Here is a 19,837-nt window from a genome sequence, read left to right on the forward strand (position 1 = left end):
AGGAAGGATCGTGGCTGCCGATGCACCAATCGATATACGGAGAGCAGACACGGAGGTTGAAATGCGCTTTTTACGACGGTTTTCCATTTGCGGTTCCCGCGGTCGCGGATGAATCTCCATTGAGACACAATTGCGCGCTCCACGGGACGCGGCGTCCCTGTGACAGTCCAATATATTCAGATATGCATTTGGATTTATGCGCTACTTTCCCCTGAGTGCTTCTTCGAGTGCTCCGTGGTCTTATAACGCGTGACAGTAATTAACCCGACGACAGTACGAAATCTATCGTATACTCCGCACAACTTTCTCTAATTATTTTTTCTTAATTCATACAACGATCAATAGTTCTTTTATAAATTTTTTTGCAAAAGGTGCAGCAGACAGTGCTATATATAATTATAATTATATGCATCTTATGCATATCAATCTATTTATTACGCAAATGGCAAGCAGGTTTTATTGCCTCTAACTATTTTAATGATTTTACATGTTTAAGATAATGCATTAAATAAGTTATTAATAATATTTAAATAAATTAATGAACGTCAAGTCAATGCGTACTTTATTTAAGTTTAAAAGTTACTTCCGAATCTGCTTGATCGAATAAGAGGTAATGTATAAATTAAAAAAACAAATGAATATGCATGCATGCGGGATTCACTCAGTATGTTCGTCAACATGTGGGACCCGTTTTACTTCCCCGTCGTCTGTACTTTGCAGCTAAATGCTTCTCTTGAACGGTTCTCTCGCGTAGCAATGCAGCAGCATGGAATACACGATGTAACTGTCAGAGGCCATTAGGCCAGAAGCTGCGAAGTACATTCAATCTCGCCTCGCCACACACTCCTCTTTTATTGAATCCACATTTGCCAATACCGTCACGTAGCGAGTCGGCCTTATTTGTTACGGTGGTCGGAAGCGTCGTGTTGTTCTCGCACGAAGACTTCTCCACTCCGCGGCAGAGACTAGACTTTGCCAAACGGAGAAGGGGATTATTTTGAGAAACAAAGGTAAAAGGCCGAAGAGACAGAGAAAGAGAGAGAGAGAGAAATCACAAGCAAGAAACAGAAACCTCGAATAATATTTTACGTTGGACGCCGAATAAGACACTCGTATGAAGTTACGGTATATCAAAAATTAGCCTTGGACGTGCAATTAGATAATAAGATCTCGTGCTCGTTGCATATGATGTGTTTTATCAAATAAAAGATAAACAAAAGATTGCCATCTATCGAGGCATTCGAAATTATACGAAAGTGATTTGAGGAATACACGCAGGGAAAGCGATCAGTTAAAATATAGTCATGACAGTTAAGATATTAAAATATAATAGGGATAGTTAATATCGTTGTTGCCAAAGTTAAATTTATTAAAATGTAACTACCGCAACAAAATAATCGTTGCTAAGATCAAATATATGCGTCAGTGTTTCGTAAAATAATTTCTATTCAAATGCGCGTAAGACATCGAGGAATAGCTGCCACTTTCTTAGCTATTCGCGTTAAAGCGCGCTTTCAATTTCACCTAATAAAGTTGTACCTCGCACAGGAAATGTATTTTATCTTAAATATTTAACTTCCAGCAATGACAAAAATTTAAATTAGCTATATCGACATTTAGCCGACATTTCTATCCATATCGATGGGGACAGCAGAACTTCCGTGTATTACCTAACACTGTGAGCTGTACGATAATGAATATCAGTCTGGTAAACGTGTAAAAGGATCGGCGAAGAAAAATATTGACCGTGAAACTTCGCAGTGAAATCTCGGAACTGTTCGGTCGCCAACAGTTCCCGAATAGCTGACGTTATTTGCCGTCAAAATGTCGTAAAAAGATGTCAGTGATGACATCAAAAGGACAATAAATAACGCCACTTTGTTGATGTCAAAGCGACAATAAATAACATCACCTGAGACCAATGGCAATCGAACGAGTTTCGTCTCATAGTCATCCGGCTGATCCTCCTTCATCCCCGCGACGTGTTCGTTCGAACACAAACCGGAGGAAGACTCATTCGTCTTCATTCGCAAGCCCGATTACCCGCCATTCAAGCAAACTGAATAGTGTCCACGGCTGTATAATATCGCAACACTTTCCATCGTCCTTATTCTGTACTCGCCGATCAATTCAAACGATATACATTTGCCAGTTCAAGCGTGCACTATCATCGCGCCTCAGCCGTCGCGTAGACAAACCGATCGTTCAATAAGACTCCCGATGTCAGTGGAGAATAATGGAGAACCGTGCCGAACTCGCGGGTATCAGCTAACGCGATTAATTCAATCCTACCTCGCGCTTCCGACGTTTGCGAAAGGGAAGTTAAGTTCGCAACAACATTTTGGTGTAAACGCCATTCGCGAAATGCGTTTTTCAAAAATGCCGATCGGTGATCCTTGATTTTGTTTGTCAATCGAAATGATCGATTCGAAATATAAAAATCACGTTAAGTTAAAGTTGTTTTTTCATTTTATAAAGTTTTATCTTTATTTTGTTCTATTTGTCCATTTATTTTTAGACACGAATACGCACGACTCTTTTTATGTCTGCGACACGGCTACGTCTAGATAGATTCGCCAATTGCGTTTGTCGCGATTGTCAGCTATCTAAGGTGTTTTTTTTTTCTTTGCTTTCTTTAAAAATGAAAAAATCGAAATTCAAGCAATCCTTATTATAAGAATAAAAATAGTTTATATAGATAGCTATCGCAACAAGATTAATTGACGAATCTGACTGAAGTTTTGTACACAGAGGTTTCAAGAATTGTAGATATTATCAATTATTATATCAGTTTGATATTAGTAGCACCATATCTCTCATATATTTTGTAAGGAATTTTATCCCTCGTAAATGATACATCGTGAATTATCTTCTTTGGTTCTTTTCTAGATATAAATCTGATCTGTCCTGTACCAGGTGAGTTTATAAGGATAAAACCTGTACGTGTCCCTACGATCAGATTTGACAGAAGTGCCGTTCTTATTACGTAATAATAATCACTTAGAAGACCTGAAATATTGTCTAACATATATGAAATATTTGCTGGCCCACGTGTTGGTGTGTCCGTGCGTAACCGCGATACATTCTTGCTTGCCCTCTCTGACGAAAAAATAAGTAACGTCATTCAATATTCTTCATACATGAATCGCATAAAAAATTCTTCCAGTCTCTTGGAAAGCGCATACTTTTTTTATTTTCGTAATTCATCTTGTCTACAAAAGAAGCAAGCAATCTTGAAAGAGTAAGTCACGGAAATATCGAACGAAATCTATGAACGTCACATGTCTGATATAAGTTCCATTCCGTATTTTTGAAGAAAGATGTCTGGAGTTTTCTCTCTTAACGATCTAAATCGGGAGACCAAATGATATCGCGAAATTTAAAGAAAAAAATAATTTTTTTTAAATATTAAGAAATTGTAAAAAGTTTCAAGATTTAAAAGATTCTATACTATCTAAATTATAGAGAAAAACAAGTTTTAATTATTAAATTTAAGAAACTACTAAAGAGTAATGATATAGTTTTGCATTTTTTTTGCAAGAAAAAAATGAACATGAAAACAATTTTGTCAGAAAGAGATAGAATTTAAATATAAAAATAAAATTTAAAACAATTTTTTTAATACCAATAAAATACCAATAAAATCCCACGGAAATTCGTGATTTTCAAGGGTAAAAAAGAAATTCGATAGTAAACAAGTTTGTACATGAAACATTAACGTATTAAAATTGCGTACCGAGAGATTTAATAGCACAATATATGTTTTTGTGAAAATGGGAAAGAATTAAAATTTCCGCGGTGTATTTTCGTTTATTTATTTAAATTACGATATAAATATATAAAACCGTGTATACAGAGCTAACAAGCCCGAAATATTATACGAATAATAAACATTTACTTTTTGTATTCATCCAATAAGATAATTCGAAATACGTGATGGAAATAAACCAAAGTGTCAATTTAGTCAAATGCCAAATTACCGAATTATACCATTGGCTCATAATAAAGGAATTCTTTTGGTGACACATTTCAGGTTTCGATTTCTATATATAAATTTCATCTCTTACAAATTTTTATCTCTTCTCGCGAACTCACCTGGCATAAGAATAGTTAGCCTCGTATTCGAGATAGAGGTGAAAGAAAATAATTCACGAGATGCCATATATCGAGAGACTATCAATATCCCCGATGATCGCGCGTAGGTGTTCTGCATAATTGTATAATCCAATCGCTTTTGAATGATATCACGTTCATCAATATCGTATTTCTCATCAAATTTCTGATAATTGCAACAATTTAAATATTCAACAAAAATGCAAAAGGGCAGGGCTCGGGTGATTGGCTGGAAGCAAATTCTCGTCACGTATTATAGCTCGACCCAATAAGATCTTAAAGAAATTTTAATTAAAGAGCAAAGGGAAGAAGGTGGTCCAAGGGGGAGGAGAGGGGGTGACGTAAGAGGTGGCGCGTAGGAAAGCTAATCTAGCCTGCGGTAATAACGTGGCACGCATCGCTGACTAAACGCACCTTAACAGTGAGAGGGGTCGCGGCTAGAGAGGCATTTTTACGGACGGGATGGAACCGGTATTGCCGAAGTGGCAGTTAGGGAACTGGAACCGGCTATCTCCGCGCTCGAAACGTGCCATAATCCTATTTGCGAAACGCGAATGAAATTGGCAAAGACTCCGGAATCGCTCTATATATCTTAGGCGCATTTAACGGGAAAGAAGAAAAGGGGAAAAGAGAAAGAGAGAGAGAGAAATTGTTGTGTGTTGCGAGGCGATGTGATCTCGTGGTGGAGGACCACGTCGAAAGAGATGATCTGTGTTTGTAATCCGAAGTCAGCTCGTGTCCTTCGAAGTAACTTAACTTCCGTTCCAACGTATTGTATATGCGCGGCTCGCGCAGAACCGACAACTACGGCAATCGGACGGAGAGTTTATAGCCGAACTTTCGGGCCGGGTGAAGTCAGGACCGACCCGGATCGGCAATTAAGGTCGAAAGAGTTATCGAAATCGTTTTAGGAACTTTGGCTCATTCGTCACTTCTTCTCGTCGACAGAGTAGGAAAATACGGCGGTGACTTTCAACGAGTATAAGTTTAACTTACCACTCTCGATCGAATCGGAAGAAACAATTGTTGATATACATATATCCACGCTGAGAAAAATATTTGAGAAATAGCGATCGGATTATCCTGCCGAAAAGTAAGAAACAAATATTTATGATATAGCGTTAAATTATATCCAATTTTAGTTTTTTTTTTATTATTTCTCCACAGGCCTCTACTCATAAATTATCGTCGTTAATTTAAATAAAACGATATAGTTTAGCACTTTAACTCAATGTTAGGTGTTAAATTTGGCTAAAATTTAATTTGGCATTTACTAGGTGCATACATTAAAATGGACCTAGGACGCTGTTTACCTTAAAACTAAGCAATTTAACGAGTTTAGGTATGGTTGTTCTTTTAACTGCACGTTTTATGCTAAAATAATAGATTTCGACACATATGGAAGTTAAAAATAACGAAGTTTTATTTAACTCAAGGGAATTTAAATTTGATTCTTTAATGTTTAGCACAGTGTAGGTTGGATAAAAGTTCGGCCATGGTTCATTGGGAATAAAATTATCGGAAAATCAGATAATGGAAAAGAATTATCGGTTCATCACTTTTTAAACGGCTAATCCGTTTATTTTCGGACTGATTGTATTCCCATAATGAATCGCGGTGGGATTTTTGTTTAAATTATCTTAAATATTTGTTTCGTTTTCAAAGGATAATTCGATCGGATAATTTTCTTAGTGTATTCGGTATAAATATTAGACAACATTTTCTATCAGGTGATATAGTAGCTTTTATAATATTGTTTCACACGTTGTAATAATTAGTGTTTTCGTAGCATAATAAAAAATAAACATCTGATAAATTGGGCTCCAAGACAAACATAGTAGACTACGTTTTCCTTTTCTCTTCCTCTAACACGAGTCACTTGTGTAAAATATTTAAGTTAACGTATATGAGGGATCCTAGAAGTCTTTCATTTCGATATTATGAAATATTTTTTGCTGATTAGAAACATACCTTATATTGTTCCACAAGATTAAATTAAATTCATTTTTAGTAGATTTTATATAGAAAAATGCGACAAACCGTGAGTTTTTTCGTTTCTTTAATTAGAGTAAATTAGGGTATGATGGCCATACGGAAAAGATGGCCAATGATTATAATTTCTTCAATAATTTCAAAATAGTGTGTAATTATTTTCACAGATAATCGATATTTACTGTAATTTATGTGCGTGTACTAATTAAAATAACAATATTGTGGACATTATATTGCGTTTTTATAATATTTTTGATACTGCCTGCAAAGTTTTTCATGTGTTCATTAAAAATTGCCACAACGTCAAATGAATTACGGTTGAGCTGTCACAATTAACGTTAGACACATAATAAAGGTATGCAAATTGTAACGTGTGATTATATCTTTTATTTCTTTTTCTATTTTTTAAATACTATGACTATCTTTCTCTTACAGTTTAGATAAGATGGCCCATGACTTTTTTCGGACTAAATGTTTATGTATATCTTTTATAAAAAAGACGAGAATTAAGCGGCGCATCTAATATTTTAAATTTGATATATCATGGATATTTTTTTCAGTACTGTTAATAAGTTAAATAGATTTATATAAACATTAATTAATATAAATGTTTGAAAATAAAATTAAATATGTGATAGTATGTGACAATAGCACTAAATATATAAAATTATAAGTTTTATTAAACTATTTTATAAATATTAACTACATAAATATATATGGCCAACAGTCCTATAATACCATGGCTATCTCTTCCCTAAAAATTGTGAAAGATGGCCAATGTTTATGTTTCAACATTCTGATAATATAAAATTGTTATCCAATATTTTCTGTATAATGTCGATAGTGTTGCGTGCTTTAAGTTTCAGTGAAGTAATATACTAAACGCCATTAAAAAATAATAAAAATTAAAGTATGCTGTTTTGCATTTAAAAAATCTATGGCCATCATACCCGAGTTTACCCTACCTAAGCAGATCCCGCAGATCTATCAGTGTAAAGTTTAGTTTCTTCTGGAGTAAAGGGGTGCCCCGTTTTACGAGGCCTGCGCCAGCATTGGAGGCCTTCCTCTACTACATGTAAGCGCGATCACCCAACGCGATCGGAACACTCGAAAGACATCTCCGCGGCGCTCACACGCGCCGGCGGATAACAGCGTATCGCGAGAGACGGGGCTCATCATCGGAGCCATCTCTATTCCCGAACTACTCGGCACGAACCTTTCCGATTTAATTGGCACTTACTATCGCCGGATCAGCCATCGTGACACGTGTCTCCGCGCGATCACCCGGGACACTCACTCCGCTCGACGGCGACATTCACCTCGCGAGAGAACTAGGAACATTGGAGAACTGTCGAGGGGCCCTTCTCGCAGATTCGTTCGAGGTCGTCGAAGAGATTTGACAGCAGCCCCGAGGAGGAAGAGATGGAGGAGAAAGAGGAGGAGGAGGAGGAGGAGGAAAAGCAGAAGGAGAAGAGCGGAATCTGTGCCGCGGCGCGCACGAGGTTGCATCGACTGAGCTAGATCGTTAGGCACCTTCGACAGGCACCTTTCTCGAGCAACCTTTAGAGCTCGCCGTTCCCGTCTACATTCCCTTTTCTTCCCTTTCTCTCTTCTCCCCCCCCCCTCCCCCTCCCACCCTCAATCGCGGTAACTTCGGGGGATTTCGAACCGGTTGCGCTTTATCGGTTATTTAATCAAATCTTTCTCCTTCTCTTGCTATTTATTGATTATCCGTTCCGTGAGCTCCGGCGTATTCCTGCGTCGGTTTTTCGCGGAATGCTGCCGTGGCGTGCAGATTGTTCGACGATCTTCTCGAACGTGTGACAGTCGACCAGCCGGAGAAAGGCAGACGGAAACGTGGCGAAAAAGCCACGGTTTGACGTGGAAAACAATCAGTCGCGAAAAGGCGACTGAATCGGCTCGATTGACATTCGGCGGAGGAGGATTCGATTGGCAGCGTCGCGAGGAAAATATCGTCCCGGATCCAAGAGAAGGCAGAGGAAAAAAATAGAAGAAGAAGAAGAAGAAACGGGGTTGCTTTGCTCCGCGGTTGTATACAGCACCCGCGACGTAGTCGAGGATGCTCGAGAAAAGAAAGGCCGAGGCCTGCATTTCGCGAGGCGCTTCTCTCCTCCCTCCCCTCCCTCCCGTCGCCCCCGCCGCGTTTACTGCAACATCAGAGGTAGTTAAGATTTAGCTCTCGGCTGCATTCATTTGCTAACTGTAGCTGTAGCGCGCCTCGCCTCGTCTTGTCTCGTCGCGCTTCACCCCCCCCCCCTCCCCTCTTCACCCCTCTCAGGCAAACTTGTTAATTGCGTGCTCGACCTACTCGACGTTCGTATAATGGAGTCGTGTCACGTCTGATATCGCGGCGGGCAAATTAAAGCGGCAGGATCCGAAGGATGAAAGATGAAGGCCCGCGAACAAACGGGAGGGAAAACGCGCGAGATACTCCCCCGGCGTCAAAGGCAAAAAGGAGTAACGAGCGCACGGTAGAGCACAGAAAGAAAGGAAGAGAGAGAGACAGTACGCGTTATCCCTCACAAAGACTATTCAAATCCATTTGTTAAAACTCTCGCTCTGAAATCTCTCGCATCCGACGCAAGCTCGCGCTCCAGATTCGCGAAATTTTCACACGGGAGAATCCTGCCGTTGCCCGCATAAATTAAGACGCGGATTGATCGCGTCGCGCCGCAAGCCGAGGAAGCCGAGGATGTCGAATATCACATGATGCATAAATGCAAGCGGAAACCGCGGAATGCGAAGGCCGCCCGAGCTACGGCGCCGCCGCCGCCGCGAATGATAATTCAGAGCGCGAGGTCTTCCGATCCGCGAATCTCGCCGATCTCCGAACGATCGTGATTTAAACGGGGAAGAAGGGGGTAGGGGATGGATATTATATAACGCCGCGCGCGAAACTTTATTTCAGGCTCAATTTATCGAGAAACGCCCAGGGCGATTACGCCGACCGAAGTTGGGATAATTGTTAACCGGATAGCGGCGGTCGTTACGTAACACCATTAAGTTATTTGGCAAAAACTATTGGAAAGATGAGAGAGAGAGAGAGAGAGAGAGAGGGGGGAGAGAAAGAGGAACGACGAACGATAGAATACGATGAAACCTGCGCGTGAAAATGCTTCTTTGATTACAGACAAATTAATTGGATTTAACTACCGCCACCTCCGTATTATTTCGCGAAATAAATTTGACTGATCGGAGATTAAATTAATATTTTCGATACACACACACACACACACACATACACACGGGCGCCGCCGGCCGGGAGTATTAAGTGCATTTCAATACCGCGAATTTGCAATTAAAATGTCTGAAATTCAATTTGCCGTTAAGTAGATCGGCTTCCCCGAAGACGATCGCGGGTTCCTCGCCGGCCGCCGACCGGCGGACCTTCCCTTCTACTCTCGCCACCAATATATTCACTCTCTTCAAGATTTACCCTCTTCACCCTCTCTGACGCGAATGGATGACGGACTATCCCCTCTTTCCCCCCGCCCCTTTCTTCTCGGCACACTCCGGGGAAAGATAAACCTCTCAGGAAAGAAGCGCCGAAAGTATCCGCCTGATAACTTAAACTCGAGCCACATTAATATTCGCGGATATCGCAGCAAACGCAGGGCGGGCGATAAAAGGCATCTGGAGGGGTATTTTACGCGATTATCTCTCAATGGCACGGCGGTATCGATTTTTCATGAAAGGCTATCTAATAATAAGTTTCTCTTCGCAAAAACTGTCGTCCGCGTCACTTGCCTTCGGGGTAGAATGTCACGCTTCTGGACATTCGCGAGCGGGAGTTACGCAAATTTAAGTACCACGGGAAACTCATGCTCTATAATATCATTCTCTTTCTCTCTCTCTCTCTCTCTTTCTCTCACTGCGTCATACATCTCATCGGCGACAAGTCTATTTCCTCAAAGTTCGCGTTTGTTCCGTGATCCCCGAGTAATGAGCTTTATAATCAGATTAATCCACGTTCGAGGATTTCTTTTTTCCCTCCCTCATCTCGAAATCCATTTTCCGCGCGTCGAATGGAAATGCGCGCGTTCATCGCGCGCCGCGTCGCGAAGCCGCGCGGCGATGCGAAATTTCAATTACCCGATACGCGCGCGATATCGGGCGCATTACCGGCGAGAAAAAGAGAGAAAGAGCAAGAGCGAGAGAGAGAGAGAGAGAGAGCGGAAGAGTCTCTGGTTCTCCGTTTCGTCGCCGCCTCCGGATGATAAAGGAACTGGAGCGGCCGGGTTATTGGCGAAGAATGACACTTGACCGGGGCGATTGCGAGTCTCGGGTTCGCCGCGCTTCGAAAAGTGAGTCGGGATGTTTCAGCGGAAAAATGTCACGCTTCCGCCGTCTGAGAGAAAAGTTTTCGTGACAGATGCCAGAGGCACCGACATCACGCCGTGCCGCGTCGCCCGGATACCGTTCTGTTTACAGCGGGAGCTCTCTCTGTTTTATCGTTTTTCCTCCTCGCAGGGAGATCGACGACAAAGGCTTTTTCAGAAACGAAAACGCGTGCATTTATACACATACACACACACACAGAGACACATACACACATTCGAGTGTAACTTGTCAATCGTGCTTATTTTTGGAACGAAATCACGCGATCCATTATCTTCTTTCGTTAAAAGTCTAAATTTCGCGAGAGAGCGGAGATTTTCTCTCCGTCCGTCTAGGAGAGACCTAGCTGTCGACATTTTCCGCCTTTAGGAAAATGCACGAGCCTTTTCCAAGTCATAGGGATCCGAGCCGTTGGGCAAGATATAAGAAAAATCCGGGACTCAGAGAATTAACCGCTCGGAAACAATTCTCTCCTATCGTCCTCCGCGCACGCCGAAAATAAGATTTCCTCCTCGTACGTTAGGGAAATCTGCCGCTTAATATGAATAATCTCGCTCTCGACCGTCGACGACGGGATGACTTATAACCGCGCCGACGGTCGATCTTGAAACAAGATAGATTCGCTACAACGCGCTTACGCTGAATATTTATTAACGAGAGATAAAGCCGCGACCAGAGTTAATTACATACATCGCTGCACCATTGACCGCCGGTTTCGACTTTATTATACGTTATTCCGATATATTCGCCCGGGCAATATCTCTTCCGCCTGCTACAGCAGCCTACCCGAATATTCCGATTGTTTATACATCCAATCGGGTCGTAATTAGCGCGTTCGATGGTTGCGTAAATGCGATATTTCGTACAGCCATATCGTGTACAACAAAATCGAACGGTGCATCGATTATTAAAAAAGCGAGATAGATAAATATTTCCCAGATCAATTTTTTATCCAGTACAATTAACAAATCCATTATTAAACGAACGTTAATCCTCGGTTTGACCATTGAAACGAGAGGCGCATCGTTCGTCAACGAAGGGCCAAATTAAACGGCTCCGCCGGAGCGCTTGTGTAAACCTAGATGTGTAAATGTTAAAAGTACGAACCGATTGTCGAGCGGGTCTGCGACTGGACGATCGGATTGTTATTCGCCTCGGCGTTCGTGGTCGTGGATTGCGGACGATGATCGGACGTGACGGACGCGTTCGTTGAAATGGTGGTATTGTTTACGCCGGGCACGGACGTCGACGTCGTCGAGGCCGACGTCGTCGTCGAGGACGGATTTGCGGCGGCGGCGTTCACGGCCGGCTTCGAGGAGGACCAGGAGCTGCAGGTGTCGCAGCCCTCGGCGGAGCGCGTCGACAGTCGGCAGCAGGACCAACGTTTCCCGCTCCACAGGCCCGCGTGATAGCGCCCGCTCAGCCCCGAATTCTCGCTGCACACTGCAAAATGAAAGGCACGCTTGTATAATCGTTCTTAGGAATGACATATCGCGCTTCGAGTGACAGATTACGACGGCAGCGCGCATGACCGCTTCTTAGAACGTTATTCTTCGCGGAATTTAATATTAACTTAATGAACGCTGCGCCCGTTATAATAAAGAACAATATTTACTGTAATTTATAATATATTTAAAAAAAAAACTCCCTCTTATATATAAGCATATGCTGTTCGTACAACATCACCATGGACCTGGATCTTGCAGATTATTACATTTCCTTGCATTTTTTTAATGTGTACGGCATATCAACAATCTTCCCACATTGGTAAACAGATAAAAAGTTGAGCCTCCGGCATTAATGTTCCATTATTAAATGCTTAAAATTGAATTATATTATATTTGAGTCAATTTGAGTTAAAAACGCAATATGTATGAAATTCGAACTATCGATTAACGGTATATTATTAAATTCGTAATGTCCAATTGTGCCCAATTCGAGTTATTTTTAACTCGTCCCGTGTCGTCATTGCTCCCACTCAATACATTGTTAATTAAACTAAAACAATAATATTAAACAACTTAATACAAGAATCACATTAAAACTAACTGAAATTTACAGTTTATCATTTACCTAAACGTAATTGTTAATATGCATGCTTTGAAATTAAACAATTCAACCATGCACAAAAGTGTTTAAACGCAGTTATTTTCTAAACACGTGTTTTACGATAAAATAATAAAAATCACACACAAAGGTTAAAAATAGCAAATTGTTATTTTATAAAATTTGATCCTGTAATATTCAACGGTGTAATCTTAAAAAATGCGACGATTCGAATTCGAATATACGTGAAAGGAAAGAAAGGAAAGAAGCGGGAGCGAAGGAAGAGGAAGATGCACTCACCAGCGCGTATGGCACGCATCCATTCGGCTCGGTCCTGCTCGCGAGCAGCGAGGAGATAGAGCGTGTACTCCTGGCCGGCTTCACGGTATCCCACCTGGAATGGTAACCCGGACGGGATTCCGCCGCCTCCGCCGGCGGCATCGCCGCCAACCGCCGCGTCGCCGACGGCACCGCCTCCGCCGGTGCTACCATTCCCGAGACTGGCCGTCTCCACCACGTGGACGCTCTCCACGGCGATCCGTCCGCGTTCCTTGCGCCGCTGCAACGAGCAACAAATCTCTCATTAACGTCATTTCATCAGAAATCAAACTTCGGAGCGGCTGCTACGCTGAGAAATAAGTGTAATATTTGCGACTATAATCGCATAGTAAAATAATTATAGTCAGGAATATCATTTTTGTAATTATTACTATAATATTGCTAATAATAAACGTGTAATTATAGTTATGCTTATAACGATTGTAGTATATTGTAATAGATTGTAATAGATTTTATAGTATACTCACAGAAAAGATTTCTAGACCTAATGCTATTATTCTTCAAGCTATTATAAAATCGATACAGCGCCATATTTATTATCAAAAAAATATTTTATTTTTAAATGGAAAGTTCTTAAATCTAGAATAAAATAATTTTTGATGCTATCTTATTAATTTTCTTAAAATAATTTAGTAAATTTGTAACAATCTTATTATATTCTAGATTTAAGAATAGACCGATCTGACTAAAATTTCTTATTTAATCTTAATCTTATTTTATTGTTATATTACATGAGGTTGTAAGATTAAAAAAAATAAGATTAAATATGTCAAGGATACTTTTTGTCTCGGCATCAGAAATCCTTTCTAAGAGAGTACAACTTACTATATTAAAATCTCCATTTATGGTAACCATATCATAATTTGCATAGACCAATATTATGATTATGAGAATTTTAATATAGTTTAAACAAACTATAATTTATATTGTTGTACAACTATGAAAATATGTTTAGTGCGCAAAATAACTACAAATTATAACAATATTATGGTCTCTGCAATTATTTTCTTCTCTTAATGTAGTTAAATTTTTAGATTTACAACAAAATTGTTTTTCTTTTTTGTGTACCAACGATTTTCACAAACGGAATTTAGAGGGAGAGAAAATTAGTGCAGTGTTTCAGGAATAACAGGAATGTTTGCGTAATGACATTATTTTCAGAATTTAGTTTATTATTATTTACTAAATGTATACGCTAATATGCATACTTCTTACTTTGAAACTAAGCAAATTCAACTGCAGAAATGACTTGTTTAAACGCGTTTTAACCACATTTGCATTAAAATAATAAACCTCGACGAAATTTCGAGATACAGATATCAAATAATTTTGTTGAACCATGAAAATAATTATATAGGAAGCTCAAGCGTGATGAGGAACGTTGTGAAAAGCTTTGACATTTGAGCGTCAAAATATCCGACACGATTATTTTGAAGCCCACATAAAAAAAAAAAAAAATTACTTTCAGATCTGTGTCGGGCTACATTTTTAGACGATTCAGCAAAACCTTTTTCTTTTCGTGCAGATATCGTGAATGTGAAAATGTGTCAAGTGTCGAAAAAGAGACATCGAGGAAGAGACTCGCTGCCGAAGGATATTCCCAATCGCACTTGAACACGATATATACCTCTGCGACGAATACCTCGGGATGTCGATTTTTGGACGACGAAAACAAATCGCGGTAAGACACTCATATCGTAATAGCGGATCTAGTTTCGGAACATCAAGAATGATATATCTACGCTCCGGACGTGGAAAAGTAATTTACGAGCGCGCATCGAGCGAACCTCCCCGGGGGACATTCCTAGCGGGATTCATATAGGTATCGTGCAACATGGATTCTCCATCCGGCGACTAATCAAACAAAAGCAATGGAGGAGAAAGGTAGGTATCTCCGAAACTCTCTTTACCTCCACGTTGTACGGTGTGCCTCGCGACGCGACGGTGAAGAACGGTCCGACGACGAGAGGTCGGGGTCACGGGGGGAATCCGCACGTGGACCACTGCGTCACTGGATCCACGAGATCGGTTACGGTTCCGAGGACACGCGGAAACGTCGACTCGATGAGAACGATAGAAGCGATGAGAGAAAGGCAGCCCGAGAGAGCGCACAGCTGATCGCCGTCTATGTCGTACGATCCCGAGACCCGACAGGTATATAGCTCGGTCCCGCGAGTAAATCGAAGATCACAGGATCAGGATTCGGACCAGGCGAACGACTGTGTCGCGTCGTGGACCAGGCTACCACGTCACCCTCGAGAAAGAGAGGGAGAGAGAGAGAGAGAGAAAGAGATTAAAGACGCGTCATAGACTCGTCCGAGGGACCGTCAACTCTCGCGGAAGGATACCGAGCGTCGAAACGGAACCGGAAGACCCCACGGGACTCGTCGTGCTTCGTCGAGACCGACCTCGAACGACGGCCGCTGACTGAGCAGCATCAGGAACCCAAACGACGACAAGGAAGGAGGCGACGACGAGGAGGAGAAGGAGGTGGAGGAGGAGGCAGAATTCACGCGGGGCGCCTGCGCCGCGAATTTTATACACGTTATCCACTACCCCCTACCGAGAGCAGCAGCCTGGTAGACTCCATCGCCTACCCCTAACTCGGCTCGCTTAACAACGGAGATAGCTATTGGTACTAGTCGCGATCGCGCGCGGTTACCGAGCCGATAGTTACCGGTCGCCCACCCCCGTTGGCTCGCTCGGTCGCCAGATTGAAGGGAGCTCCGACGCGACAAAGAGGAGATCGCACGACACCCCCTCCCCCCCTCCCCTCGAATGCTCCTGTCCGACGGAAACAACAATCGCATTATAATCGCGCCGCCCGTGTTTGCAACTAGGCTCGATAGCTAATTAAATTTGTGACTGTTCCGCAAAATTGTATAAGGTAGGTTTTTAAAATTCAAATTTAAAAAAAAAATTTCAATTAAAAAAGCTATATTGAATGATATATATATATAAATTTATTTGTATATTTATTTGTTTAATTAAAGAGATTAAAGATAGTTCTAAGCATCGACATTTAGTTAGTAACTATTTCAAGACCGACAAAGTTGTCGCCGCGCAGTTAATTTAAGTTGAGAATATTAAATTAATAGAAAAATTATATATTCAGTACACCAAGATCCGAAACAGGCAATCTTAACTTTATCCTCATATTCAAAAAAATTGATTAATGTTATTTTCACGTGTGTATGCATGAATTTCATGCAAATCTAAAGAGGAAAGGTTTTAAAACGAGCACCGAGTGTTTTTGTGAAAATATAATTGCCCGTCGCAAAGCTGTTATAATTTTCATATTAATCGGCTATTCGCTGCAAGGTCTCTCTTTATAGTGACAATTTCTTTGAATAAAACAAAAATTTTATTGAAACGTAATACCGTCGACTGAAATTAAATCTATTAAAATTTTAGCAAAATGTAATATACGTCTTATCAACGGATTTCGTATTTTTGTATTATTAAATGAAAAACAAGCTGGCTGGGATATGCACGCGGAAACGTGACAAGGACGAACTGCATTAAAACTGCAACTCCGCTTGATATTTCACAGACTTCGCGCCTTGAATTAATTAAGTCATTCAAATAGCAATGTCGCTTTCCAAATACTTTTTGCTCTTTCCGTTTCTACTGCTTCGTATAAAAGAAAAATTTTAGCAAATTAAAATTAAAAAAAAATTATTTCAGCTCGACTATCGGACAAAATCGGCTAACCGATCCTTCTTTAATTGAATATAATGCCGTTAAAGATATTAATTACAATGATACAATCGATGAATTTACCGCGAGGTCGGAAAAGCGCAATTAAAATAATTATTTTCATTTGTACTCGTTAATACGTGGAAATAACATTTTATATTTCTCGCAAAGAAAAATTGTTTGTAAACAATTTAAATGATTATTATATTGCGTTTGCTTTTGATTGCCCCTCTCTCGAACAAATTAAATGGCTCGAAAAACTTTTTCGAGGGGCACGTGAAAAAAAAAAATTGCGGCTCCGAACGCACGTGAAGTTTGAATCTCGATTTTGATTTAAATCCGCTCGAAAATCCCAAGGTAAAATTCATAGACTCCGGGAAACTACTCACCTCACCATCTCCGTCGTAGTAGATGAGATAGTGTTTTGTCAGGACGAACCATCGTTGCTTGTAATTGACCGGGGTGAAGCGCTTCTTGTTCTGGGAGCGTTTCACCATGAATCCCTGCCGTATAACGTCTCCTCCACCTTTAGGCTCTAGCTTCCCATCTTTCCCTGCCATCACAACAGGAGGGCCTCCCTAGCAACAATGAAACCGTCATTTTCCCGCACCAGAGCTGCTAGAGGACGGACGTCGGGGGAGGACGGGGGAGGGGCGTCGATATTCCCGGCGAAACACGAGGGGGGGAGAGGGGGACTAGAATTGATACTTGTTGCACAACACCCTAATTCGAACACCTCTCTCTCTCTCTCTCTCTCTCTCTCTCTCTGGAACGAACGGAATGACACAAAAAGTTACATTCGAAGTCCACGCTCTCTTGCTCTTTCTTTTCCTTCTCTATCTCTATCTCTCTCCCTCTCCCACGGCCGATCCGGCTTATCCGGTCCGCTCGAGATAAGTAACGACGCGAAAGAAACATCTAAATATAGCACACGAGAGTTTTTTCCTCGTACCACCCGCCCGTCGCCGCGAGCGCGCTCGACCGACGACTCCGGCGCTCACGTGCGTCCGGTGCAATTAACGAGCTCCGTTTCCCGTCGTCGCGGATGACGATCCCGTCGGAATCCTCCGGACGACGAGGCGGAGTCGAGGAGGCGCGGGCGAGTGCGCGCGCGCGCGCACGCGAGCGGACGGACCTCCTCGCCAAGAGGAGGGGCCCCGCGGTTGTCGGGCCGACGTTCTCACATTCTCCGAATTCGAATTCCACGACGTCGCGACACCGCGAGGGATCGAGGAACGCGCCCGGTCGATTCCGCACCGATTCCGAGGACCGCGCCTCCTTTCCTTACCATGCGACGGACGTACGCGGGGCTGCTACCACCCCGCGGCCCCGGCGCACGTCGTCGGGTGCATGATGCCGCCGGCGGCGCCCAAACAATGGGGGTTCACGTGGAACGAGCGCGTACGCGCACACCGACCGATCTGTCAAAACGGAGACGTCTCTCGCGGCGACGTTGGGAATTCGCCGAGATGTCAGGAAATGCCGCACCGCGCTGGTCAGCGCGGCGACGCGGGGAAGACCGGCACGACGCACGCGATCCCCACGCCCCGCGCGATTATCGTCGGGGAGAAAAGGCGCGAGGGAGATCCCAATCACTGGGATTATCCCCGGGTCAACGGTAGGCAAACCGGTGCCGGGACGTTTCTCGACCCGCGTAGGACCGACCGCGACTGACGACGTAGCAAGATGGCGGACTAGGGGACCGCGCGCGCGAGACTGTTGTCTTGTTGTTTTGCTTTGCTCGCAACAGTCGTTTACCTGCACCGTGGTGCACCGCCCGCGCGGGAGGAGCGGCCTCTCCTCGAGTGTACAGCGCAGAGGGTGGACGGGACCGTCTCGCGGCCGAGGAAGAGCGTGATCTTGGGGGGGGGGGGGAAGAGGGGAGATGACGCGCGACATAACCTATCGCGTCTCGTCGTCGATGAGTTGAGTATCTCATTACCGTTGTCGTTATCCACCGTCGGCGCCGAAGTATGGCGGCCCCCGAAGCGATACAGGTGAGCTCGCTGCCGCTGCCGCCTGTTCAATACATCAATCTGTACACGGACGAGAATGTGCGGCGAGGACGAGCACCGCGGCCACCGCCGCCGATCCACGACAGCTATTCTATGTTCGGGAACGTGTTCAACGCCGACGACACGATCATCAGGCCGCTCGAGGCCCAGGGCATCAAGCGGCTGTACCCGCAGCACTTCGACCGTCGGCGCGAGCTGAAGAAGCTCAATCACTCGTTGCTCGTCAACTTCCTGGATCTGATTGACCTGCTGGTCCAGTGCCCCGACAGCCCAAGACGCGCAGAAAAGGTATGTGCTCGCTGGATTCATCTGCGTTCAAAAGTTATTTTGATTTAGACGTTAATGTCCATTTCTGCCAATGTAAATTAACTTTGATTTCAACTAAGAATTGGAAGATAAGAGGGAAGTTAAATAGAAAGCAAAGTTAATCTGTACGAATGGAGATGGACTGGAGACATCTAGGTAGCAAGCTGACATTATTTGTCATCATTTTGGGGTCAAGGAGAAATGTCAAAGAAGTCATTTTGATGTTAATAATATCAGCTTACTATCTAGGAAGATGTTGGTGTCACGTACCATCTTTGTAACAACCAATGTTCTTGCAGGTTGAAGATCTTAGTTTGTTATTTATTCATATCCATCACCTGCTAAATGAATTTCGACCGCATCAAGCCAGGGAAACATTGCGAGTCATGATGGAGCTGCAGCGTAGGCAACGTCAAGAGACAACGTTGCGTTTCCAAAAGCATCTTGAAAAGGTTGATTTTTTTAACTTTTGTTCATAACGATCACATATACATGTTGCTGATTCTGAAATTGATCCAGGTTCAAGAAATACTGCAGCATGCTCTACAGATGCTTCCTGATACAGAACTGGACTCCAAACTTGCGATAAACACAGATGCCATGGAATCCATGGATAACTTAGGCTTCGAACAGCAGACCCAGGATCCTTGTAGCCCAAGCGATCGTATCATGTGTAAAGTGATAGACGATATGCTTTCTTCAAATGGACTGTTCTGAGGTATCGCTCATTATTTCCAAACGTATAACTTGATCTACCAATGAGTACTTCAGAACCATTATACATATAAATGTAATAATAGATAAGGATGAAATGTTTTTTTAAGTGTTATTAGTTATTTAATAAAATGACAATATTAAAATAAATATATCCCTTAAAGAATCACTGCCAATGTCTGCAATTTACTTGTTTGCGTATTTACCTTTTCAAATGGACCAACTCTGGTTGCTTCAAAAAATTTTCAAGTTTT

The 19,837-nt window shown here is 42.5% G+C and overlaps 2 protein-coding genes across 3 annotated transcripts in view; one reads left to right on the top strand and one right to left on the bottom strand.

Moving 5' to 3' along the window:
• The window catches only part of LOC105828734 (tyrosine-protein kinase Btk29A), a 34,530-nt gene extending 15,964 nt beyond the window's left edge, over window positions 1–18,566 (bottom strand). Inside the window, exons 1-4 of one of the 2 annotated variants that reach the window (XM_012667215.3) lie at window positions 17,837–18,526; window positions 16,938–17,126; window positions 12,811–13,069; window positions 11,572–11,907 (exon numbers count right to left, since the gene is read on the bottom strand). In XM_012667215.3, the coding sequence (XP_012522669.1) occupies window positions 11,572–11,907; window positions 12,811–13,069; window positions 16,938–17,126; window positions 17,837–17,839 (787 nt within the window). In that variant the 5' untranslated portion in view covers window positions 17,840–18,526. Of the gene's footprint in view, window positions 1–11,571; window positions 11,908–12,810; window positions 13,070–16,937; window positions 17,127–17,836 lie in introns of both variants that reach the window. The other variant, XM_036285074.1, reaches the window with a different exon arrangement.
• On the top strand, window positions 18,522–19,733 carry LOC105828737 (mediator of RNA polymerase II transcription subunit 7). The gene is made up of 3 exons (XM_012667221.3): window positions 18,522–18,851; window positions 19,169–19,321; window positions 19,389–19,733. The coding sequence occupies exons 1-3, from the start codon at window positions 18,522–18,524 to the stop codon at window positions 19,584–19,586; spliced, it is 681 nt and encodes a 226-aa protein (XP_012522675.1). The 3' UTR covers window positions 19,587–19,733.
• Window positions 19,734–19,837: the final 104 nt, after the last annotated feature.

This window comes from Monomorium pharaonis, chromosome 3, assembly GCF_013373865.1.
Source record: "Monomorium pharaonis isolate MP-MQ-018 chromosome 3, ASM1337386v2, whole genome shotgun sequence".
NCBI lineage: Eukaryota > Metazoa > Arthropoda > Insecta > Hymenoptera > Formicidae > Monomorium > Monomorium pharaonis.

What these genes read in the sequence shown, in the direction of transcription:
- LOC105828737 (XM_012667221.3), top strand. Translation starts at nt 18,522, where the DNA reads ATGGCGGCCCCCGAAGCGATACAGGTGAGCTCGCTGCCGCTGCCGCCT. An exon ending in GCCCAAGACGCGCAGAAAAG is followed by an intron (nt 18,852 to 19,168) that starts GTATGTGCTCGC and finishes ATGTTCTTGCAG; the next exon opens with GTTGAAGATCTTAGTTTGTT. An exon ending in TCCAAAAGCATCTTGAAAAG is followed by an intron (nt 19,322 to 19,388) that starts GTTGATTTTTTT and finishes AAATTGATCCAG; the next exon opens with GTTCAAGAAATACTGCAGCA.